Source organism: Gracilinanus agilis, chromosome 5, assembly GCF_016433145.1.
Source record: "Gracilinanus agilis isolate LMUSP501 chromosome 5, AgileGrace, whole genome shotgun sequence".
NCBI lineage: Eukaryota > Metazoa > Chordata > Mammalia > Didelphimorphia > Didelphidae > Gracilinanus > Gracilinanus agilis.
The window spans coordinates 108,192,245-108,218,787 of NC_058134.1; the positions used below are offsets into that span (position 1 = coordinate 108,192,245).

A 26,543-nucleotide genomic window follows, 5' to 3' on the forward strand; every position below is an offset into this window, starting at 1 on the left:
ATGCCACTAATTTAAGGGGGAGGGGTAGGAATAAGCATTTATTAATCAACTATGTGCTAAGAACTATGTTTTACAAATATCTCATTTAGTCCTCACAACATCCCTTTGACGTGAATTCTATGATATTCCACATTTTTATGTTGAGGAAACTGAGGTAGAAGGAAGTTAAGTGATTTGCTCACAGTAACAGGTAACAATTGTCTGAAGCTGGATTTAAATACAGGTCTTCCAGGGACTTCACAAAGGGCAGGGAGGGGTTAGGTATTCCCTATATGGCTTCACTTCTAATGTAATCTCTCTTTGCCATTCCTGGTTTATGTGAGAAGAATGGCATTGAACCAGCATGGTGCTCACCCTGCCAAACAGTCTAAACTTGGCCAAACAGTGCTGTCAAGGATGATCTGAAGTAGCGGATGATTGTAAAAAAAAATGTTTGCCATCACCTTTACCATAAAAAATCCAGTTAACATACAAGTCCTGATGGCATCTGATCAGCAACCTATTGTTTGACCACCTGGCACCCTTATAGTCACATGTGTACAGATACCATTTTTCCAACAAAGTTGCAGTTGGCTGGTCACACAGAACTCCTGGTTCTGCTCTTTATTTTGCTTTATCGTGTATAGATCTTTCCAAGTTTCTGTTTGTTCTTTGAGTTTGTCCTTCCGCTTGGCCACGTAATCCCTGCTGCCGTGGTGTAGCTAACAAGATCTGCTTAGCATTTTCCAACAGAGACATTTAGGTTATTTCCAGTTTCCCCCTATCATATATAATGCGACTATAAACATCTTTATACAAATAGGTCTCTGTTTTTCCCTCATTTACTTGGGATAGATTCCAAAGAATGAGTTCAAGGGGTTTGGCCAGTTTTATGACTCATTGCATATTGTACTACATAGGACATATTGTACCAACTTTCATTGTGACTGTCGCTTGTGAGAGGAGTGGTACCATGGAAAGAGCCCTGGTTGGGGACAGAGAGGATCTGAGTTCAAATTCTACCTTACTACCTGTAGGACCTCAAGCAAGTCAGTTTGTGGCTCAGTTTTCTTATCTGCATAATGAGGAGGTGAACTAGATGTTCTAAGGTCCTCTCTAGTTCCAGTCTTGATGATCTTAGGTCCTGTTTCCCCATTACCTCTATAACATTATGTTTTGTCGAATTACACCTTTCCCAAATGATAGAATCATAGAAGGTTATAGCTGGAAAGAATCTTTGAAATCCTCTAGTTCAGCCATCTGATTTTACAGGTGACACGGAAGCCCAAAGAGAAGTCATTTCCTGAAGGTCACTAAGGAAGTTAGTAGCATAGCAGAGCCTAGAACTTGAACCTAGGTCTCTTTGATTCCTTATCTAGTGTTGTTTCCCACTCTGACATCTCCTTTAGGTGAGATTGGACTTCATGTTCTTTTCAGTTGCATTTCTTTAATTATTAGTGAGGCTGGAAATTTTTCAGAGATTTATTTACCATTTGCGTTTTCTCTTTGATGAATTAGATGATTGGTCAGGGATTCTCACTGCTTGCCATGTAATTTGTTTTTTCCTAAGAAGCATCCCTAGGAAGGCCTTCAAAACTTGATCGTTCCAGGGAGTTAAGGCTCAAGCTACATAATGTTGAAGGGTCTTTCTAGTGACCCTGGGTTTTATTAACTGAGTTCCCTGTTCACATTTGGATTTAAGGCTCTTCCAGAGATGGCTGACTTCCCAAGGCTGAGTGGGGCACCACAACCCTACCCTGCTGCTCAGACCCATTTCCACATGGAGGTGAGGGAGACTGAGTCTACCAGAGCTGTTCCTTGTTGAGTGACTTTTTTCTACAGGCTAAATAAGCCTTCTCTTTCTTAACTGTTGAATAATATATTCTAGTATCAGACCTAAACTACTAGGTTTCTGTGACTCAACCTACCACATATCCTTTGACTAAACAATGAAGATTGGTAATTACCCATATATGTTTGTATAAGCAAATTCTGGATATTAAGTTTTCATCTGGCAAGTACTTCACAAAGCATTTTTCCTAATGTGATTCCTGGCCCAGAATTTCTTTCCACAAGGGACTTCAGCTTTGAAACTATGAGGTTCATCATTAGGGAAGCAGGGAGGAGGAAGAGGACTGGCAGTCAAGCTTCTCCTGGCCACTGACACAACTTTAACTGAGAAAAATCTCTATAACAAAGCTTTTGTAGGATCCACATCTAAGAGCTCCCCCACAACAGATAACAGTGTTCTTTCTAGGAAATATACTCAAGGGGCAATGGGAATATCTGGTATGAGCCAGCAGATTATTTCCCTCCCCATTTAAAATACTTAAGCCCCAAATGAACTAGGAGATGTCTTTTAACAAATAAAAGTAAACACAAAAGCATAACTTATCACATGTTTTAAAGCCAACTCTACTGGACTGCTGCACAGATATGTAGGACACCTCAGATCGGCACTGTCCAAGCCACTCCAAGAACCAGATCTCCCAGCCAGCTGCTACTTGGCTTGGACTTTCTTTTTTGTCCTTCTGTTGCAAAAACGTCCTGGCAGTGGTACTCTTCTCCTCTGAGAAGTATTATGGCAGAAAACACCTCCCGCTGGCCATCCTGAACCCAACTAGGAAATATGAAACTTCTCGAGCTTACGAGGTTACTGCCAGGGCTGGAAACCCTGTATTTAAGGACTGCTGGTGGTTAGATAAGCTGTGCTCGGAGAAAGAAATAGAAAGGCAAAAGAGGCAGTCGGGGTCTTGAGGTCAAGTTGAAAGCTTGTCTGGGCAAACACATTCTCATTGCCAGGTGCTTGTTCTTGCCATTATTACTTGAGGAGGAAGAGAAGGAAATCTCTCCCCCCCTCTCCCTCTTCCCCCTCTTGCTGAAAGTCCAAGGGAGAGACAAAAGCCAGAAAACATTTCTCTTTGTTCTTACAGATGACCACTCCTCATTCTGTTGTCAATCATTTTTGTTTGTTTGTTTGAATTTTAAAACTTTTACCTTGTATCTTAGAATCCCACCATGTATTGGTTCTAAGGCAGAAAAGTAATAAGGACTAGGCAATTGGGGTTAAGTGACTTGCCCAGGGTCACACAACTAGGAAATGTCTGAGGTCAGATTTGAACCAAGAGGCTCCCAACCCTAGGCTTGGCTCTCAATCCACTGAGCCATCCAGCTGCCCCATTAATTGTTTTCAATGCAACCCCCATTACTAGTGAACACTTAAGAGTTGCCGACATCCCATAGCACTTGTCTTTTCTAGAAGGGACCAAAGCATAAGCCCAACTTTAGAGGAATTGCCCTCAGTCCATCAAATGAGATGTTTCTCCTGACTATGCCCATTATAATAATCTTGTGTTTGCATTTTATCCTGTTTTTATGCTATTTTCTTTTCTTTTTTTTTTAAACCCTTACCTTCCATCGTGGAGTCAATACTGTGTATTGACTCCAAGACAGAAGAGTGGTAAGGGCTAGGCAATGGGGGCAATTACTTGCCCAGGGTCACACAGCTGGGAAGTGTCTGAGGGAAGATTTGAACCTAGGACCTCTCGTCTCTAGGCCTGGCTCTCAATCCACTGAGCTACCTAGCTGCCCTCTTTATGCTATTTTCTTAAAATTGCATAACTAAACTTCTAAACACTCCTGATTAGAGAAATGTGAATAAAAACAACTCTGAGGTACCACCTCACACCTAACAGACTGGCCAATATGGCAGCAAAGGGAAGTGATAAATGTTGGAGGGAATTTGACAAACTTGGGACGCTAATACACTGCTGGTAGAGTTGTAAAATTGGCCCAACCATTCTGGAAGGAAATTTGGAATAATGCACAAAGGGCTTTAAAGGACTGCCTGCCCTTTGATCCAGCCATACCACTGCTAGGTTTGTACCCCAAAGAGATAATAAAGAAAAAGACTTCTACAAAAATATTTATAGCCACACTCTTTGTGGTGGCAAAAAATTGGAAAAACGAGGGGTATCCATCTATTAGAGAATGGCTGAACAAGTTGTGGTATATGTTGGTGATGGAATACTATTGTCCTGAAAGGAATAATGAACTGGAGGAATTCCATGTGAACTGAAACAAAAGGAATAATGAACTGGAGGAATTCCATGTGAACTGAAACAATCTCCATGAATTGATGCAGAGTAAAAGGAGCAGAACCAGGAGAACATTATACACAAAGACTGACACACTATGGCACAATCAAATGTAACGGACTTTTCTTCTAGTGGCAATGCAATGACCCAGGACAATCCAGAGGAATTTAGGAGAAAGAACGTTATCCACATATCCAGAGAAAGAACTGTGGAAGCAAAAATGCATTAGAAAAACATATGATAACATACTTTGATGCAGATATGACTGGGGTTTTGGTGCTAAAAGATTACTCTATTGCAAATATCAATAACATGGAAATAAGTTTTGAATAATGATACATATATAACCCAGAGGAACTGCTCATCAGCTCCAGGGGGGAGGAGGGAAGAAGGGTGGAGAAAATCATGAACCATGTAACCATGGAAAAATAGTCTAAATATAATTAAATAAATTAATTGAAACAATTACATAACTAAAACTGTTAACTTCACCTCAATGGTTTTTTTTTTTGCTTCATTCAAGAATTTATTTCCCTTCTACAAGTGATATTTTCTTTTACATTTACTTCTAGCCTTTTTTCAAAATATTTAATTTACTGATCCTTCTGAATTTTTGTTGGTTGTATGATATGACAGATCTAAATTTCTTTCTATGCTTGTAAGTAGCTTTCCAATATTTATTAAATATAAAAAATAAATAACCCACACGTTAATTTTAATGTTTATTTCAAATTATTTGTCTGTGAATGTTTAGATCTATTTTAGGGATTTCTATTCTATTTCATTGGTCTCTCTGTCTCTTTTTTTTTTCACCTACTACAAGACAACTGTCACTTTATACAGTATTAATAAAATCAGGAAGGCAAATCTCCCATTGTGGATTACTTTGAAAGGTAGTTTTTATTGATATATTTTGTTTTTGTCAGCACTTTAGTATATCATACAGATCTGTACTGATAGCTACAGAATGTTAAAAGACATTGAGATGCCTTCAGTACTTTGGGTTGATCATAAGCAAAGTGCATGGGAAAACGTGGGCAAGAATCACATGGGATTAGGAAACACAGGCTAGTTATTCTCTCGGTGGAAGTACCCATCTTATGAAGGATACAAATGTGGTATAGTGGCTAGAATGCTGGAGTTGGAGATAAGAAGAGCTGGGTTTGAATCATCTCAACAACACTTGCTGACTGACTTGGTAATTCACTCAGACTCTGAGCTTCAGTTTTCTAATCTGTAAAATGGAAATAATAATTTCACTGAGTTGTCAAATTGGTGTAAAGCTAAAATGAGTGTGTATATATAGATATAGATATGATTTGCAAATATGTATAAAACATACATATTTGAAAACCTTAAAGTACTATATAAATATCATTTTGTTATTATTGTTGTTATTATTATTGAAGTAATGCTACAAATAGACTAAAGATATATTAACTCTGGCCATTACTGAGTAAAGGTTTGATTCAATTTGTCTAAGTAGAAGTGGGGCATTAGTTTTCTCATGGCCCTAGCTGTGGGGTTTTCTGTAATTCCTCAGACTTGGATTCGCTGTAGTCCATTAGGAAAATTATTCCCTTGAGCTTTCAAATAAATTTCTTGAATTCACCTCATTACTTCTTCTCAGCTGGGTTCCAGTTTCTGCTTCCTCCTCTCATCTAACTTCTTGTCCCCTTCCCTGGGGGTGTTTTGAACTTCTTTCATTAACCATGCTGTCTTCCCTCTCTGCCCTTTCTCCCTTTTCCTTACCTGGTAATAAATAGTATTTTATTTATCTAATAAGGAGAGTCCCTCAGCTTAATTTCTCCTGAAGTATAATATCTCAGGGCCGCAGAGTTCCTGATTCTTACCTTAAAACCAAATCACAAATCTTCCCCCAAACCCTTTCATTGACAAGTGAGAAAGAAAAGGGCTGAAGGGGTTAGATAAGAAAGTTCTTTAGGTGAAGGAAGACTCATTCAGGTTCTGTATTTATGGAAAGGAGAGCCATTGTCATCACCTTCAAGGGATATTTACTTTGAGTCAATGCTTTGCATATAGTAGGTGCTCAATAAATGCTAGATTTATTAAATGAACCCCACTCTGTGCGAGGCATTGTGCTAGTTTTGGGGAGTGGAGACACAAAACCTCAAAAAATGATGATTTCTAATTTCAAGGAGTTTATAATCTAGTAGGGAAGATAAAATATACTTATTAAAAAATAGGAGGAGGCCTCAGACACTTCCCAGCTGTGTGACCCTGGGCAAGTCACTTGACCCCCATTGCCTACCCTTACCACTCTTCCACCTATAAGTCAATACACAGAAGTTAAGGGTTTAAAATAAAAAAAAAAATAGGAGGAAAAACCATATACCAAATAAATGAGCCAATGAATGAATAAATGAAAGGAGAAAACTATCACTGTGGATGGTGTGGCTAATGCAAATTTCATGAGGTTCTAGCCTATTTAAAGCCTCTGAGGGATCTCTACTGACTCTGTCCCTACTACAAGCCCTCTTGTCAGACTATTGCCATCATGTCAACTGCCATGACCTTTGGAATAAAGAGTTTAACCCTGACCCCTAAATAAGGTTAGTTTCCCAATGGACAGCTTTGATGAATGTAAAGCTTTTAAAGAAAGATGCATGAAGTGTCATTGTGATAATAATTTTGAAAATGCTTTGTGCAGAAATAAACTGAAAGAATAGAATGCAAAATGGAGAAGGAAGTAATAATTCAAGAATCACTGGGAAATCTGGATTTTAGAGACTTACTAAATAAAAATTTTAAACAGAAAAGAAGTTATAATGGATGGAAGACAATTTAATCTTGTTGTACCCAAATTTTAACACCTAACCCAGGTTCATGGCCGAAGGAAGAATCACACTGACAATGCAATATGCAAGAAGAGGCTCATTCTTTACTAGCAATAATAGCTAGGGTCGCTAGGCAGAGAGGCATGCCTGAACGACCCCTTGGAATTCTCAGCCAAGAGTTTATATAGAAATGTTTGGGGAAGGGGGTTGGTACATACATAATTATCAAGGTAGTGTCAGGGACAGGTGGTCAGGAAGCATCTGGGGAGGGGGGGGGTTTCAGGGTCAGGGGTCTGGAAGCATTTGGCAAATATACATTAAGTAGGCAAATATTGTAAAGCAGGCTAACATAGACAAACATTCAAGAAGGTTAATATCCATCAGATAAGATAGCTTCAGTTTTAGGTTTATGATAGGGGTAGATAAGGAAGACTGTGCTGGGAAACCTTGGGGGCTGGGGGTAGCTTGCCCAGGCCAGAAATAGTTCGGTAGACTGCCAGACTGATTTTTAAATCCAACAATCTTATCTAACAGAAATCCTCTGTAGTAGGCTGGAAGAAATAAAATAAAATAAGGTACACTGTAGCACACAATTATATATCTCTGTAGAATGTGTATCTCTTCTTTGTTTCTACCATCTGTAAGAGACTGATATATAACCCTGATTAATATTAAAATACTACTTCAGAAACTTTAAGAATTCCCTTTTTTCAATATCCACCTTTGGGCAAGAAACCAAAATGGTGCTACTATGCATTATGAATGTCAATTAATGGACTCAGGTGATGGGGTATCCAAAGAGAATTGCCCTAGCAGGCTGTTGAAGATATGGGCTAGAGTTTGGGAGAGATGCCTGACTTAGAGGCAGCTGATATTTAAATATAAATATATGATTAGAATGCATTTTACAAAAAGGAAGGAAGGTATAGTGAATAGAGCTTGATTAAGAGTTTAGGAAAACCTAAGTTCAAGTGCCCCCTCTGCCACACACTGTATGTATAATTTGAGGTAAGTCATCTAACCTCTCAGTGACCTGGGTGACCCTCTAATACTATATATTTTTTCATTTTATTTTGTTTTTTGATTAACAATATTTTTGTCTCCCACTATCCCATCATTTTAAAAGAAAAAGAAAACCCTCATAACAAAGATATATAAGCAATCAAAACAAATTTCCACATTGCCCACGTCTAAAAAATGTGCGTCTTATTCTGTATTTTGAATCCATTTCCTCTGTTAGGTGGTGAATAGATAGATCAATCGTGTGGATGGTGTAGCTAATGCAAATATTCACATCTATGGAGTGATCATCATAAGTTCTCAGGAATCATGTTTGGTCATTGCATTGATCAGGGATCTTAAATCCAAGATTGTAAATGGCAGAAAAGTTACCTACCTACATCAATAGAGGAAGTTTTCTTATCCTGAGTTTTCTATACCAATAAAATCATATATCCAGTCTATAAAAAGGGTATATATTTGGCATATACTTATCTTACTCCATCCTGTGCAAAAACATTATCTCTACAGATAAGGAAACTGAGCCTCAGCAACTTATGTGACTTGTCCAAGGTCTCCCATCTAAAAAGTGGCCAATTGTACAAAAACATTTATAGCTGTGCTCTTTGTGATGACAAAAAAATTGGAAAATGAGGGGATGCCCTTCAATTGGGGAATGGCTGAACAAATTGTGGTATATGTTGGTGATGGAATACTATTATGCTAAAAGAAATAATGAACTGGAGGAATTCCATGTGAACTGGAATGACCTCCAGGAATTGATGCAGAGTGAAAGGAGCAGAGCCAGAAGAACATTGTACACAGAGACTGATACACTGTGGTAAAATCGAATGTAATGGACTTCTGCACTAGCAGCAATGCAATGACCCAGGATGATTCTGAGGGATTTATGAGAAAGAACGCTATCCATATCCAGAGAAAGAACTGTGGAAGTAGAAACAGAAAAAAAACATATGATCGATCACATGGGTAGATGGGGATATGATGGGGAATGTAGACTCTAAGCAATCACCCTAGTGCAAATATTAATAATATGGAAATACATCTTGATCAATGACACATCCCAGTGGAATTGCTCATTGGCTACAAGGGGGGTGAGTGGGAGGAGGGGAGGGAAAGAGCATGAATCATATATCCATGGAAAAATATTCTAAATTAGTTAATTGAATAAAATTTTTCAAATCGCAAATAAATAAGTGACTAGTGGTCAAGTCCAGTCTTCTAATTACTCTTCCACCGTTTCTGCCACTATATCACAATCCTCATCAATTTGGGAGTCTTCTTCATAGAGGTGGGGCAGATAGGTGGCACAGTGGATGGAGCTCCAGGAAGTCTCACATTCCTGAATTTAAATCTGGCCTGGGACTGTATAGCTGTATGTCCTGGGTAAATCACTTAACCCTGTTTGCCTTAGTTTCTTCATCTGTAAAAGGAAATGGCCAACCACTCCAGTATCTTTGCCAGGAAAACTCCAAAAGGTGTAATGAATACAGGGCTTAAATTACTGAAGGACAACTTCATAAAGGTGATACCTAAAATCACCAGAGTAAATAAGATGGAAATGTAGATTAGAAAATACTAGTCAGAGCACTGAGCCTGGGGCAATTTCCAGTTAGGGTGTAGGAGAATAATGTGGAACCAATGAAGGATACAGAGGAGGAGTAACCAGAAAGAACCCAAACAGTATGACGTGGAATCTGATAGAAGAGTTTTAAGACAAAGGGCACAACAGCAGTGGCAAATGCTGCTGCCATTCAAAGAGAACATAGCTGAGAAAAGTCCACTGGATTGCACAGTATGTTTGAGGGAGATCGTGTATTTTTGTTGGGAGGGTGGAGTCATAGCTGTGAGGTAAACCTGGGAATATGTGAGCTCTTTCAGTGACTCTGAGAACTCTATGATCATCTTAAGCCTTGCTCTGGGCTGCTCTGAAATCTAGAGGTATGTTTCTCATAAAATAAGCAGGAGAGAGAATATCTGGGGAGAAAGAGAATGAATGGAAGAAGTGAGTCCTAGTCAGCAGTTACTCATTTTAAAATGGCTAACAAATCCCTTAAGCACTGTGGTACATCTGAAAGCTAACTACGATAACTACAGAACTAGTGAAAGAGGAATAGAGGTGCTAATTAGAGAATGAGTGACCTGGGAACTCTGGCTGGAGATTGAGAGACAAAAGTTAAATACTCCCTGACCTCAAGGAGCTGAGATTCTATCAGGAAGAGAACCTGTATGAATTAGTAGAAAAATCTTAATATAGTAAATGTTGTGGTTAAAAAGAATGAAAAAAATCCTTACTCTCAAGGAATAAACAACACATACCTCCATAAATTCAAATAGTTTTGTTTTTTAGTCATGTGACTCTTCCTGACCTCATTTGAGGTTTTCTTGGCAAAGATACTGGAGTGGTTTGCCATTTCCTTCTCCAGTTCATCTTTTTTTTTTTTTTTTTTTTTAAACCTTTACCTCCTATCTTAGAATCAATACTATGTATTTGTTCTAAGGCAAAAGAGCAGTAAGGGCTAGGCAATGGTGGGGGGTGGGGTGTTAAATGACTTACCTAGGGTCACACAGCTAGGAAGTATCTAAAGCCAGGTTTGAACCCATGGCTTCCCATATTTAGGCCTGGCTCTCAGTTCACTGAGCCTTCTAAATAGCCCCTTTTCCAGTTCAGAGGAGGAGACTGAGGTCAACAGGATGAAGTGAGTTTCCCAAGGTCACATACCTAATAAGTGTTTGGGACTGGATTTGAACTCTGGTCTTTCTGACTCCAGATCTGGTACTCTATCCTCTGGCCATCTAGCTGCCCCAAATATATACAGAATAAATGCAAATAAATACAAGACAGCTAGGGAGGGAGGGCAGGCTCTAGCAGTTGGTGATGTCAGGACAGGCTTCAAAATGGAAATATATACAAAATAGACAAGGTAAAAGGAAGAAATGGCATCATTAGCAGTGGGAGGGATTAGGAAAGACTCCATTTAGAAGGTGATACATTATCTGAGTATAGAAGGAAAGTAGGGATTTAAAAAAGGGAATCAAAGTGTATTTTAGACATTGGCTGTATTCTAGTGCAAAGGTACACAGTTAGTTATCTTACAGATAAACTGTAAGAAGGATACCTTGACTGGACATAGAGAGGGAGGCAATGGATAACTCTTGTGTGAGGAATCTCTGGCTTGCAAGGACTTCTCTTCAGCTGTAGGTTCAACACATTTCTCAGTTCCATCATGCTTTGAGTGTACAGTCTTGCTTAAAGTTAGGGGGATGAACTAACTCCCAAGGTCTCTTCCAGAGCAATAAAACCATGTTCTTATAGAGCATTTTTTTCCCTAAAGGGTACAAAGGGCTATGATTGATATGCTTTTTTTTTTTTTTTTTTTTTTTGGTGTTTTTCTCTGTTGCCCTCCTCCTCCCCCAATTTTTGTTTAGAAAGGAAAAGAAATTGAAAAAGGGAGGGCACAAATAGAACTCATTACCTGTTGACTTTGGACACAGCACCAAACCTTTGCAGGCCTCAGTGTCCTAATCTGTAAAAGAGAAGGTTAGGCTAGATTCCAGGACATTGCTGTTCCTTCCTGGAGACTGCATATACCTACCTGTACATGTGCCTACAACCATTTTTCCATAAGTTGGGTCTCCCAGACTTAATAATAGAGAGGCAGTCAGAGTAGTGCTTCAGCCCAACATTCTGCCCCCTTTATTCCCCATCTTCCAAAGCTTTGCCTTGGCACATGCAGATATATACTGGGCTACATAAAGGAACACTGTAGAAAGGTCACTTGGTGTAATGGAGGGAGGGCCTGCCTCCAAGTTAGGAAAACCAGCCTCTGTGTCACATATCTTTTTGGTGTTTTTGGATTCTAAGTAACAGAACAGTAAGAGTAACACTGCTTTGGTAGTGGGACTTAACTCAGAATTTTCTACACTTTCTGAACAAAGGATGCCATAATTATACATGTACATAAATACTTATTATGGATATATATGTACATACACCATAATAAGGGCATATGTCATATGCACACAGGGTAGGGATATATGTAGAAGTGTATAATATATGCATGTGGCATTATGTAATGTATTTATTATTTTTAAATGCATGTCTAATTATACAACATATGTATTAAATACAACTATCTATAATATACATAATGTCAAAAACTGTGTCTCGCATATATACTCTCAATGCATCACCGTGAACATACCGCGGACGTCTGTGATGCGCGCACAATGTGTATCCCCCATACGCCCATCAACATTTCAATGATCCAGTATCTACACGTGTGTGTATTTAGGTGCACATGGACCAGCAGCCCCAATCAGAGAAACAAACGGGAAAAGGCGAGTGTCTACGGGGCTCGCTGGGAAAGCGGCACCTGGCCGGAGGAGAGAGGGAGGCCAGCTGGGTGGGGAGCTTCGGCTCAGGTGAGATCAGGCCGATAGCTGGAGAGGAGGAGGAGAAAAAGGAGGAGGAAAGCCGAGGGCTAGAGCCTGAGGCCCCGAGAGGGTCCCTCCCGCCGGGCCGGGCCGGGCATCCCAGCTAGCCCGCCCCTGCCTCCGCCCCCTCCCCGCCTGCGGCTCCTCCTCGCTTCGCCATGGTGGAGCAGGGAGACGAGGCTCCGCTGCTGTGCTGGGCCGAGGGCCCCGCCGTGTCCCTGCCGCAGGCCCCCGAATTCCAGGCCAGCGGCCGAGGATGGGGTGCGGGGGGTGGTGGCGGGGGTCTGGGGAGCGGGCCCGCATCCGGGGTCCGGCGGGTTGCAGAGCCCGAGAAGAAGGAGGAGGTGGAAGAGGAAGAAGAGGAGGAGGAGGCGGAGTTCGGACCCGGGGAACTGCTGCGGCGGCAGCCCGGGCGCCTGCCTCTGGAGGAGGAGGAGGACCAGGTAGTGGCCGTGTTCGTGGTCACCTTCGATCCCCGCACGGGTAAGAGTCCCGCCGGCGCCTACCTGGGCTGTCGGCCTGGCAGCCGTAGCCAGCTGAATTAGGGGCTGGGGGGGAGGCTTCGCTGCGCGCGCATCGCCCCAGCACACCTGCACCCTAGCCCCATCCGGCCCCAAAGGGGGGGGGGGGCAGGGAGTTATAGCCTCCGCCGCTGTCCGGGGAATTTCTGGCCCCGCTGGCTGCGGACTCTGCCTCCCTAGTCCCTGGGTCCGGTCTGGCTGCGGGCTCTCTCTGTTACCTGAGCCGGGAGCACGCCCACCTCCAGCTGGCTGGCGGGGAGGGAGCGGCGAAGAGCTGCTACCTAACTGTCTAGCAGCTCTTAGGTGACTTCCCCCAGCAAGGGGTTTCTGTACCCCTTAGGAAGGCTTAACCCCCTTCACCTTTCCCTTGACTTTACACATTTGCATTCCCTGGCTTTCTAGCAGGTCCTAATTCTAGCCGTGCCCGCGGAATCCCATCCCCACCTAGCGGTGCTCGCTCGGCCTCCTTTACCCCGGAGATGAGAAATCTCGGCGGGTTTTCCATACCTAGCGAGAGGATTATTTTTTCCTCTTTGAGAAGAAAATTCCTTTAGCTATCTTCTCTTGAAACGTGCCTTTAGGTATCTTGGGACCCCAGCCCCTGAATTGTCCAGTGGATTAGTTCGGTTCTTCCTTTGATCTCAGGATCTCATGAAGTTAGAAGCCAGGTAAGGAGATTATGCTAGATGCCTCTTTAAATCAAGCTCCTAACAGACTACTGGGGGTAGGGAGAGGAGGGAAGACGAAGTTTTCAAATAACTGTGTTTCCGTACGTAGTGGAGTAGCGGAGTAGTGGTTGAATGAGCGGATGGATTTCTCCAGGGTATTTCAGAAATAATATGAACCAAGATAACTCATTATCCTTCCCCTACCCTTCTCATCTGTCATCTAAATTTCACTACTGTTGGTCAAAGCAGCACCATCCTTCCAGTTAGAGCAATAAGCATTTATTAAGCGCCTGCTATGTGCAAGGGAAGGATACAAAAGGAGGAGGTAAAAGACAGTCCCTGCCCTCAGGGAGCTCCCAATCTTAACGGGGGAGAGACCATGACAAACTATATACAAGAACATAATTGAAAATAATTGAAAGAGGGGAAAATATTCAAAATAAAAATTAAAAAAATAATAATTGAAAGAGGAAAGGAACTAGAATTTAGAGAGATTTGTGAAAGGCTTCCTGTAGAAGATGGGATATGATTTGAAATTTAAAGGAAGGTAGGGGCGATAGATTTCAGTTTGTGACTTCGTGGTGTTCCAGACAGGAAGGGAGAGGGAGGGAGAAAAATGTACTGAGCAGAGAGATGAAATGTCTTCTTCCTAACACTGAAATGAGGCCAGTGTCCCTGGATGGAAGAGTACTTGTTGGGGGAATAAGGTAGGAAGGGACTAGGTTCCCAAGGGCTCCAAAAGCCAGAGAATGTTATATGACTGAAGATGGTAGTGAGCCACTGCACTTTGAGTTGGGGGTGGAGTGATTGGATCTGATCCTTAAGAAAATCACTTTGGTGATGCATTTGGAGGATGTATTTTAGAAGGACTTGTTAGAATAGATCAGAGGGAGGTGATGAGGGTCTAGGCTAGCAGTGTCAGAGCAGAGAATGGAGCTGATTTGAGAGATAAAACAAAGGTGAAGCAGAGAGCCTTAACCACTAGTTAGGCTATAGGAAGGGGTGGGGGGAGTTTGTGATTGATAGTGAGGAATAGGAGATGATAGGTAGGTTTTGAGCCTGAGAGGAGGGAGGGAAAGGTTTATGGGGAGAGGTAATGGGTTCCCTTTTGGACATGTTGAGTTTCATATGTGGAATGGACAGCCAGTTCAATGACAGGAGATCAGAGATCAGAAGAGAGTTTAGGGCAGGATAGGGAGACTTGAGAATCATTTGTATAGAGATGGTAATTAAATCCGTGGGAGCTGATGAGATCACTTATAAAAAGAAGGAAGCATCCCTAGTTCAACCCTGTGGGACACCTGTAGTTACCCAGTTTGAACTGTCACCCTTTTTTCTGTCACAGTAACTAAATATCTATTCAGGTGAGAAGTCTTATCATTTATTTCTTCTATCAACAAATTCTGTTGCATCCATCTCCTTTTCTTCCATTCACACAGCCCCTACCTTGGTTCACCACCTCTCACTTCAAGTTTTCTCTCTCCTATCAACCCTCTACACAGGATGTGCACATCCTGTACACATCCTCTATACTTCAATCAAATGCAGCCCTCCACTCAATAAGTGTCTCCTTATTACTTCAAAGATCAAGTATAAACAATTTTGACATTTAAAACCCTTCCAAAATAGAAATCCTTTTATTGATTATGCTACCTTTATGAAAACTATGATCCACTGGACCAAACTAGACTTACTGTTTTTCATACCTAACACACTATGCTTTTCCATCAGTGTTCCCAGGCCTGGAATGTCCTTCCTCCTCAGCTCTGCCTCTTACAATCCTTCAGTTCCCTCAAGGGTCAGTTCAAACACCCATTTATACTTGAAGTCTTTACTGATGGCTCTCCTGTCCTACCAAATTACCTTGTATTTAGAAGCATTGTGGGTGAATAGAGTTAAACCGAGATCTGGGTTTATGTTTTGTCTCTGCCACATGCTTTTGCTGGGCAAAATATAATTTCTTAAAGCCCCAGCCATTAAAATGATAAGTTGCAGAGAAGGTGCAAACCTGACTTGATAAGGGTAGTTTTTTCACTTGAGAGCAATCTATGCTGGTGAAATCACAGCTCCAGTCTCTATACCTCAAACACATACCCACACATTCATGTAATACATGTAATACATGTTAGCCACAATGTAAGCACTTGAGAAAAGAGCTGTTTCACTGTTGCCTTCATGCCCACCAGTGTGTGGTACAGTTCTTGGTTGATGGGAGAGTATTTATGGGATGAAACAAAAAATGCACGCCCTTATTCCAAAGATCTCAGACTAGTGTTTTAGTCACTCAACTTAAATGCTGGGTTGTGGTATACAAGCAAGAAAAAGGATTTGAAGGAAAAAAAAAGGGATGGAGGTTTAAATTCTGACCAACCTGCTTTCTAGTTGTCACCTTTGGGAAGATTACTTTGCCTCTTGTAAGCCTCAGTTACTCTTCGATAGAGATATAAATACTTAGACTTTTAGTGGGCTATTGTGAGAATTAAATGAAATAATGCACATAAGCTGATTATCCTGGAAGAAGAAGATGAATGTCAATTATATGCAAGGATAAGATGAGAATCTCCATTGTCCTTTGGAGAAAGACTGGAAAAAATGGAATTTTTATCCACCAGCCCCATCTAATTGAGGAATCAGCATTAAAGTTCTTAGAGAGTTGATGATTCCCACTGGTGGGAAGAACCATAGGTCTAGGATAAAACTAGCCAGAGAAGTCTTCAGAAATAGTTGTACTCATCAATTCTAGGTTAAAAATGGATACTTGTAAAAGGGTAATATTTACCGATCCACAAAATAGACTCGAGTATTAGACTCAGCTGTGTCTGGTTAGAGTCTAGGAAATGGGAGGAGAGACAAAAGGGTGGCAGAGAATAGTTAGAGTCAAAAATCCCCCTTTAGGAGTTTTGTTTTGTTTTGCTTTGTAGGATTACTGTTCAGCCCATTTGAATTTATTAAAGGTAATATGCAGAGAGTGAATGTATTCAGTAACTGGAACATTTCATTTGGTGCTAAGTGCATTTTACAAACATTAGTATGCTTGCAGTGTCTGGTTTGTGGAAGAAGGGAAAGCTGCCTGAACCAGTAGCCTGTGGTGAGCAGAAAAGATCAGGACCAAAAGAAGGTGGTGCCCCTCTGACCTCAACTGTATCACAGTTAAGACAAGTTAAGTTTGAGAGGGTTGTTGTGTGTGTGGGGGGGGGGGGGGGAGTGAAAGTATATTTATATTTCTAGAAAAGCTTCTTGGAGATTGCTCCCAATAATGACAGTGGATATTAGCAACAGGAACAGCAAGTACACAGACCCTTCAGTTTAACCCAGGTTTCCTTTTCTACCAAAGCTGCTCTTTGTCCTTTGTCATGGGCTCATATGGGAGGAAGGAAGGTAGTGTGAGAGGAGAGACAGTCTTAGATAAGGACATTTATCTCTGTTATTTCCATTTGTAGTGTGTCTTCTACTCCTCACTCCAACCTATTGTTATTATGGACCACAGAGTGGGGTGTCTAAATACCTTGGGGCAGATATAAAAACATGTAAGACCAAATAGAATGAATGCCTCTAGGAGATGATTGTGGTTTTGTTTTTTGCACCACTTAGGTGCTTCATCTTCCAACAGGGGGTTTTAATGGTGCTCCTTGGACACAGGTTTACATTTCAACATTTTGACTTAAGTTATCTAAGTCCATGTTCACACCTGTTTGTAGAATTTGCCTCAGGTGATAACATTGGCACAAAAATAAAAATGGAGCATAGGCGGCTGAGAGAGCTTGAAGATCTTCTCTGAGGCATTACTGCTTCTCTTTGATGTCTGAGACATCTTTTTCGTTTGAAAAAAACATCAGTGCAGTGGGATAGAAAATCACATGGTCTGGGTGCTCAGGGAAATGATATTCTAGGAGGCTAATAAAATACGTATACAGATAATTTTAATGCGAATTAGAAAATGGGTAAATGCAAGGCAGATGTAAAATAGAGATCATGGCTAGCTGAGATGATTAGCAAAGGGTTCGTGGAGGTAGCTGCTTTGCCTAAAAAAGGAGGGGAAAGATGTTAGGAAATAGAGACATTATCCCAGACCAGGAGATTGATGTGTGCAAAGTGACTGCAACAGGAGCCAGGCAAGGTGAGATCAGAGAAGTTTGGGGTATAAAAAGGGAAGTGCTGCGAAATGCCAAGTGTAGCAAACCTGTCGTGATAGCCTCAAAAGTTTGCATTTTACTCAGCAAGTAATTGAAAATCATAGAAGGGGGCAATCTTGTATTTGGAAAATTACTTTAGCAAGAACATAAAGGATGAGCAATATAAGGGAGAAAGACGAGAGTCAATTGGTAACTCATATTTACATAGGGCTTTCAGACTTCCCAAAAAACTTTCTTCACACCCTGTAGGAAAGGAAAGGGCAGAGAGATAAAGTCACTTGATCAGGGTTGCTCAATTCCAGAATATCAAGAGTTGGAAGGGACCTCAGGCCATCTAGCCCAACCACTACCTAATCAAGCAACAATGTTTTCTGCAACATTTCTGACATATAGTCATCTAGGTATGGCTTAAGACCTTCAGTGAAGAAAGGTCCCACTACCCAGAGCTTCCCTTGCCCTGCCCTTCCTGGTTCTCTTCATTCCTTCCACTCTGTATTTCCACTCTGGTTCATTTTCTTCTTCCCAAATTTCCACTTATCCACTTTAGGACACCACTCTAATTGTGAGGCCCTTTTTCTTTACAAGGAAAGGAAGTCTTTGATTACATTGACCTTTTCATGACTTCCACCCATTGTACATAGTTCTGGATGTCCGGCAATTCCTAGTTTTCTTGTCCTCCTGTTTAACAAATCCTAAGATGAAGTGATCACTTCCTTCCAACGTTCTCATTCATTCTACCCTAATAACTGATTCCTCCTAGTTGGTAAAAATCAGATCCAGAATTGACTTTTCCCCCTTGCTTGCTCCTCAACCTTTTCAAGAATCAAATGAACATTAAGATAAGTCAGGAATTTATTGGTTCCTTTTCCTTTAGTAGAGAGTATCGGCAGGTGTCTGGATAATCAAAGTTCCCTTTTAATGTAAATCATGTTTCTGTGCTAGGCTTATGATCTCTTTTTCAGACTTCATTTAGTTCCCTCTGCCTGTCCATGTGGTCCATACTGTACTGTGATGGCAATATCACTTTTGTTTCTGTCTCCATTTATCTTCTCCCAAATACATGAATACACTCTGCCATACTTCTCACATGAGTGGCATGCTACTCTACTACCGCCACTTACTTTCCTATTCAGTTTACTTTGAGTAAGGTATGCTGTGGTTGTTCAGTCATGTCCAACTCTTTTCTTTTTTAAACCCTTCCCTTCCCTTTTGGAGTCAATACTGTGTATTGGCTGCAAGGCAAAAGAGTGGTATGGGTAGGCAATGGGAGTCAAGTGACTTGCCCAGGGTCACACAACTGGGAAGTGTCTGAGGCCAGATTTGAACCTAGGACCTCCCATCTCTGGGCCTGGCTCTCAATCCACTGGGCTACCCAGCTGCCCCTAGTCATGTCCAACTCTTTGTGACACCATTTGGAGTTTTCTTGGCAAAGATACTAGAGTGGTTTGCCATTTCCTTTTCCAGCTCATCTGACAGATGAAGAAACTAAAGCAAACAGAGTTAAGTGACTTGCCCAGGGTCACATAGGTAGGAAGTATCTGCAGCCAGATTTGAATTCAGGAGATGAGTCTTCCTGACTTCAGGCCCAGCGTTCTATCTATCCACTTCAGCATCGTAGCACCATGATATACACTTCTAGAAACGTTCCATTCACCAAGTCTCAGAGCTATAAAGTCAGACTTTCCTTTTTTCCCCTTATAAATATTAGAACTTCTAGTGCATCTTGCTCTACAAAATGTTACCCATATTTGTGCATTTGTGTGTAGACCAGCCTGGGTTCGTAATATTGTCTCTTTTTGTGAATAAGATCTCCTATGAATTTCTGGTATGACTATTGCTATTTTTCCTATATTATGTAGCTATAGTGTTTAGCTTGATATAGCATCCCCTTATCTTTCGCAGCTTCCATTTTATTTTATTGTATTTGCTAGACAAAGCAAATATATTCCTACCAGTCTCTAATGGCATTCTATCCTTGCCCAGGAAAAATTCTGTTAGTCCTATATATAGAACTGTATTCCAGAAATCCAATTCCCATTCTCAGACACCATCTTCTTAACCAACAACTCACTTTCCAGATCTCAGCTTTCTCTTTTGACTCCCTTGTCCTTGATGAGCTTAGTGATGAAAAACACCACTCAGGTCTCTACAGTACTCCGTTTCTTGCCAAAGGCTTCATAATATTTGGCAATGCGTTCTAGGTTCTTTCTGGTTTTGTAATTTGTGCCCATGTGAATCACCAGAATTGATCTAGTTTGACAAGTTTTGGTAGGTTCTCTGTTGTGCCTTGGATACATGCCCTGAGAAGAGAGCCCTTTACTTTTAACCTCATGTACAAATAACAACCTCATACCCAGTGGCAGGGAGTCACCCATCACCATGACTCGTCTCTTCTTCTTCTGACCCTTATGTGATTATCTCTCACTTGACAGCACCTGTCTGTCTCCAACATCATTCCTTAGAGAACAGAGTTGCTTCCTCAGGCAGTTAATGTCAGAGCTAGAATTTGAACCCAAGCCTCCTGTCTCCTACTTCATCATTTTTCCTATTACACAGATTCTTAGTGGGTTAACTCTGGCAAAGAGTAAACTTCATTTTCTGAGACGAGAAAGAACGAGGAAAAGGTGAGAAAAGACAAATTTCTCAAGTGAGAAAGAGGAAAATTGAATGTCTTCCTTCTCAGTAAAATATAAAGTCAGATTCTCAGCTATGAAAGGTTGAGACACAATTAAAAACTCAAGGATCAAGAAGGAATTTATTAGTGTGTTTTTTTTCTCTTTTTAAAAATTCTGCATTTAAACCAGTCAAATGCCACGATCATTTCCATATACCCTACAGAAAAGAGGAGGGGACTGTATCCGCGTGTTGTCTATGTACTGCTTGTTTTTCTTTTTACATCATGAGTCCAGCAGGTCCTGTTGCTTATGATTGTGTCCAGCTTTCCGAAAAGGATGTTTTGAATGTACATTATATTGAATGAGAGGATATTTAAAGACTTTCTATAGTAGATGCTTCACTACTCAGTAGGAACAAAGAAGACTAATGGAAATATTGGGAGTGATAGGTTCCTAGTTTTAGGGATGGAATGCAGGTAAGTATTTATCAGCCTAGAGAGTCTGATCAGCCTAGCTAGAGTCTTACCAACCGAACCAAAGGGGCTTTAAACTGAAAAGGAAAAGGCAAATAGAGAGTTGTGTATATCTACCAAGAGAGCCGTGAAACAAAGTATAGTTACTTTGTAGAAAGGAAATAGCAAAACAGAAACTCAGAAATTCATAAGAGATAAAATCCAAGAAAGTAGTTAGCAGCAACATCCTGGCCTGAGATGTCCAATACAAAGGCAAATAGCATGGGTTTAATAGGCAAGGTGTACTAGAGATCCTAACATAAGCAAATTTGACTTCATAAGTATTATAGAAACTTGGTAGGTCAGGATCATTGACTGTAATATGGCTTTAGAAGGGTACATCTTATTAAAAACTAATAGGATAAGTAAATGGGTGGGGAGCAGATTTGTACTGTAAATATAGTTATTTGATAGTAGTATAAATTATATTATACTATGTTTTATTGATAAATTTGTTATTCATTGTTGGCAACCAGAGAGGAAGCACAGTGGGGGGGGCATTTGGGTGAAGATCAATAATGAAGCTCAATCTGAAATAATAAATAATCCAGAAAAAGGAAATAATGTGATACAAATGGAAAAAGCACTCAATTTGGAGTCAGGCGGTCTGGGTTCAAATCTTGGTTTGAGCACTTACAACTTGTGTAACATCTGGGTAAATCAGTTAATTTCTCAGCTTCATCATATGCAAAATAAAGGAGGTTAGATTAATTGGGCAATTATCTAGACATCCTCAAGATCTCAAATTTTTTCCAGAACCAGAACAGCTAATAAAGTTGACTTGCCTTGATGTTTGTTTCAGCTTTTAAAAGGTAGCACAATCAACAAAGATAATTTCTATTCTGGAATTGATTCTTCTTAACAAGAGGAGCTGGTTCCCGGGATGCAAATGATGAGAACTTTGACTAGAGAAGTAGCCCTTAATTCCAGCATCAATAATAGAGAAAAGGAAAGCCATGATATAACCCTCAAATTTTAAGGGTTGGGACTACCAAGGGTTCAGAGAAAGAAAAGGTAGAAAAAAATCCCATACATCAGTGATTCCCAAAGTGGGCGCTACCGCCCCCCTGGTGGGTGCTGTAGCGATCCAGGAGGGCAGTGACGGCCACAGGTGCATTTATCTTTCCTATTAATTGCTATTAAATTAAAAAAATTAATTTTCAGGGGGCGCTAAGTAATATTTTTTTCTGGAAAGGGGGCGGTAGGCCAAAAAAGTTTGGGAACCACTGCAAAATTCTACAGGAAACATTAGGAGTGGTGGGAAGCTCTCTGGAATAAAAAAGAAGGATATCTAACTTCCAAGATACAGGCAAGAGGCAGTTGTTTAAAAGAATAATACGGACGCCAGGAAAATTGTTGATCAACTTAGTTTTGGACCAAAGATGAATGCAAAAGTGGCATGGCTGGGTGATAATAGTGCCTGGACCACTAAAGCTTAGAATAGACTGAGGCTAGTAGATAAAATATTGGAGAAGGAAACAGCAAAACACTCTAGGATCTCTGCCTAGAAAAACCCAAATGGGATTATGAAGAGTTGACCAAGGCTTAAATGACTAAGCAATAAGAAAAGGTAGATAACATTAAAGACCAAAAAAACCAAACAAACAAACAAAAAAAAAAGATTAAAAACATTATCCTGGGAGGAAAGAAGAGGAGCAAGGAAGAGATAGGACCATTGTTCAATGTAGTTGAAAGCATGATCATGGATGGCAGGATGGAGGGAGGTAGTGATGCTCAACTGTTAGTTTGCCTATGGTTTATCTGCCAAGGAGAATGATCCTTGGATTGAAAAGTGCAGAATAAAAATGGCTAATAAGAAGCTGAAACCCAACATGAGTAGGGAGTACTTACCTTGAACCACTGAGAGACCTAGCTGCCCTTGAAGAGTTGACATAAATAATCCCTGATGAACTAAATCCCAGGATGCTGAAAGTACTGGCAAATATTGCTGAGCTACTGCCAGTGATCTCTGAAAGCCTGAGCACAGGCAAGATGCTGCAGGATTGGAGGGAGATGAAAAAGAAAAGAAAAAGGAGTTGCTAGAATCTACAAATCAAATTCCAGAGAGCTTGACTTTGATTCCTGGCAAAATTCTAGAATGTTATTAAAGGGATGGTTAGTTGAATATCTAGAAAACTAGGTTGTTTTCACAAAGAGCCAGTGCAGTTTCAAAAGGGAATACCAGACTACTACCTTTATTTCCTTTGTTGACAGGCCTACTAGATGAGAAGTATAGGGACTACTTTATATAGAGGTTGTCTAGATTTTAGCAAAGCATTTAACAAACTCGTGTTATTCTTTTTTTTTTTTTTTTAAACCCTTACCTTCCGTCTTGGAGTCAATACTGTGTATTGGCTCATAGGTGGAAGAGTGGTAAGGGCTAGGCAATGGGGGGTCAAGTGACTTGCCCAGAGTCACACAGCTAGGAAGTGTCTGAGGCTAGATTTGAATCTAGAACCTTCCATCTCTGGGCCTGGCTCTCAATCCACTGAGCCACCCAGCTGCCCCCCTTATTACCTATATTCTATAGATGAGGGAACTGAGGCATGGAGAGTCTTGGCCTCATGAGGAAAGGTTAATTGACTTGAGCTGCCATCTTAAACTTTACCTCTCTTCACATATGCTGCCCCCTGACCCTCCGCCCTCCCCCCCAGTGACACTGGCCTTCTTGCTGGTCCTCAAACATGACAGTCCACCCTCTGAATTCACTCATTTTCACTAGCTATTGGCCATGCCTAGAATCTTCTTCCTCCTTTTGACCTTGCCTCCCTGACTTCCTTGAAAGCTGAGATAAAATTCTCCTTTTGCTGGAAAGCCCAAGAGGTACTTCCCCCCTGAGATGGCCTTCAAGTTATCTTATATCCAGTCAATTCTGCTATAATTCATGTTTTGCTGACTCTAATTCATTCCAGCCTGATTGATATATTAGAGAACAAATACTTTGGTGATTCACTCGTTATGGAGAAAGAAAAACCACACCTAGCTGAACCGATCACGGAATGCACACACAGCCAACATCTACTAGCTACCTCAGGTCACCACGTGCTCTCCCGCAAGCCCACTTCCACAACAAACCCTAAGGTCTTTTTCAAGAGAAAGTACCATATTTGTGGGCAGCTGGGTGGAGCAGGCGCAATGGACAGAGTGTTGGGCTAGCATCAGGAAGACTCATCTTCTCCAGTTCAAATCCAGCCTCAGAAACTTACTAGCTCTATGACTCTGGGCAAGTCACTTAATCCTGTTTGCCTCAGTTTCCTCATCTGTCAAATGAGCCAGAGAAGGAAACTGGCTCGAGTCACTTTGCCAAGAAAACCCCAAGTGGGTCTGACTTATGAAGAGTCAGACACCACTGAAAAATGACTGAACAACAACATTGATTAAGGGAATTTTTTACACTGGCAGAAATGCCGTGCCATGAGTAAAAATAACTAGACTATCAGAGAAAATAAAATAAATTTAGACTACTAGAGAAAATAAAATCTAGATAGAAACTCTCTGAGGTAGCCTGAGAAATGGCATGGTAAAGTGAATAGAGCATTAGTTTTAGAAGATAGATCAAGGGAGTAAGGAATAGAGATCTAAATAGTTCCTACTGTGTGCTAAATACTGTTCAAATATTAATTCATTTGATCCTTGCAACAACTGTTAGGTGCTATTATTAATCTCATTTTACAGTTGAAGAAACTGAGGCAAACACTGGTCAGTGGCTTGTCCAAGGTTATGTGGCTAGTAAGAGTCTGAGGCTAGATTTGAACTCAAGGCCAATGCTCTGTCTGTTATGTCAACTTGCTAGAGTCTGCAAGACCTAGGTTCTAATGCATTTGAACACATTCCCTACATGTTCGACCTAACATCTCTGAGCCACAATTTCTACTTCCGTAAAATGGATGAGTTGGCCTTGACCACTAAGGTTCATTCCACCTTCAGTTTATGGTCCTGGGCTGTTTTACTGCACGGCCCCAAAGCGCATAAATTCCAGTGAGCGTTTGGTTAATTTAATGAGATATTTTACCTGTTTGAAAGATTAGATTAAATGTTTTTGTGTATATGGCACATAAATACTGTAGCATTGTAGCATCGATTGCCTTTGTGGTTCTAAGGCATTTTATAAACAATAATGATTCAAACTTAGAGCATCTTCATGTAGTCAGTGGAGCACGCCCTTTTGCTTGTTAACTTGTGTTTGCTTAGAACATTATAACGATGGAGAAGATCTGCAGAGCTTAGAGATCAAGAAATGGGGCTGCTATCTTTCTGTCGATGTATGACATATCTTGGAACACAGCCCAAGTCATCCAACTCACGGCAAAGAATAAATTGCTCCTAACTCCACATGATGGATGGATGGATGGATGGATGGATGGATGGATGGATGGAGAACAAGACAGGAAAGCTCTTAGATATAATATTTACACTTCTGTACAGGCTGCTCTCTGGACTTCTTCCTCCATGCCCCAGCTCTTCATCTTAGAATTCACACACTGGATGCAGACTCTACCCTTACGACTTCTCCCTCCAATTGGATGGTTCTTCCCAGGAACCATCTCATTCCTGTCTCATTCCTCTCCAGGCTATACTCAGAATTTTGCTTTACTCTTTTCCCTAACTTCCTCCCCTTCCTTTCAGCTTCTTTTTATGTGTTGTCTTCCTCATTAGAATGTAAGCTCCTTATTAGGTCTTGATCAGTGATACATGTAAAACCCAGTGGAATTGTGTGTTGGCTAAGGGGGGTTTGGGGGAGAGGGAAAGAACATGAAATATGTAACTAGGGGAAAATATTCAAAACAAAAATTAAAAAAAAAAAACAACAAAAGAATGTAAGCTCCTTGAGGGAAGAGACTGTCTTCTTATTTCTCTTCCCAGTGTTTAATACAGTGTTTATCCTTGAGTTCAGATCCAGCCCCACACCCTTACTAGCAATATAACCTTGGACAAGTCATGAAACCTCAGTTTGCCTCAAGTGTAAAATGGAATAATAACAGCACTTGTTAATGCCTTAACTATAATAATAACTTCATAAATGTTTGTTGACTGAGTAATAGATTCTTTTACATAAGAACAGAGAGGGAGTCAGGGAGAAAACGCCTTCTAATATCTAAAAATGCTATTATGAAATTGATATTAACCCTGTCTTCTTCCTCCTTTCCTCTCCTCCCTCTTTGGGTTTGGCAGTGAAACCTGATTGTGGCCATTTGTTCATTTTCCTATTAATCTCACACTGACCACATCTTTTCCAGGTTGCTGATGATTTTTACCTGCTGAGCTTGTGGTTTCCTGGGGAAGTCAGGCTGTGGTCATTGGCCATGATTTCTGTTTTAACCTTTAGGAACTCAGTGGAAAATAAAGCAAAATAACAAGGTGTATATGAAATGATATTCCCACCTGCCACCCCCGATGTGTACTTCATCTATTGGACTTTGGACACTGGGGACAGCTAACATAGATTGAATTTCCAGGATCGATATCTTATCTTCTCAAAGTCTTTTCTTTTCCTTTCCTTTTTAAAAACTTTACCTTCTGTCTTAGAATCCATATTAAGGATCAGTTCCAAGGCAGAAGAGCAGTAAGGGCTAGACTTAGTGACTTACCCAGGGTCACAATAGCTAGGAAATAAATGCCTGAGGCCAGATTTGAGAGTCTCCCTGACTTCAGACCCAGCACTATCCACTGTGCCACCTAGCTGTCCCTTTAAAAAAGTATACAAAACTAGGGGCAGCTCGGCGGCTCAGTGGATTGGGAGCCAGGCCTAGAGATAGGAAATTC

General features: G+C 40.9%; 1 protein-coding gene across 1 annotated transcript in view; it reads left to right on the forward strand.

Moving 5' to 3' along the window:
• The first annotated feature begins 12,489 nt into the window (after window positions 1-12,489).
• Window positions 12,490-26,543, forward strand: part of DENND11 (DENN domain containing 11) — a 45,429-nt gene continuing 31,375 nt past the window's right edge. Inside the window, exon 1 of the mRNA XM_044677806.1 lies at window positions 12,490-12,814. Coding sequence (XP_044533741.1) covers window positions 12,490-12,814 — 325 coding nt within the window. The remainder of the gene's footprint in view (window positions 12,815-26,543) is intronic.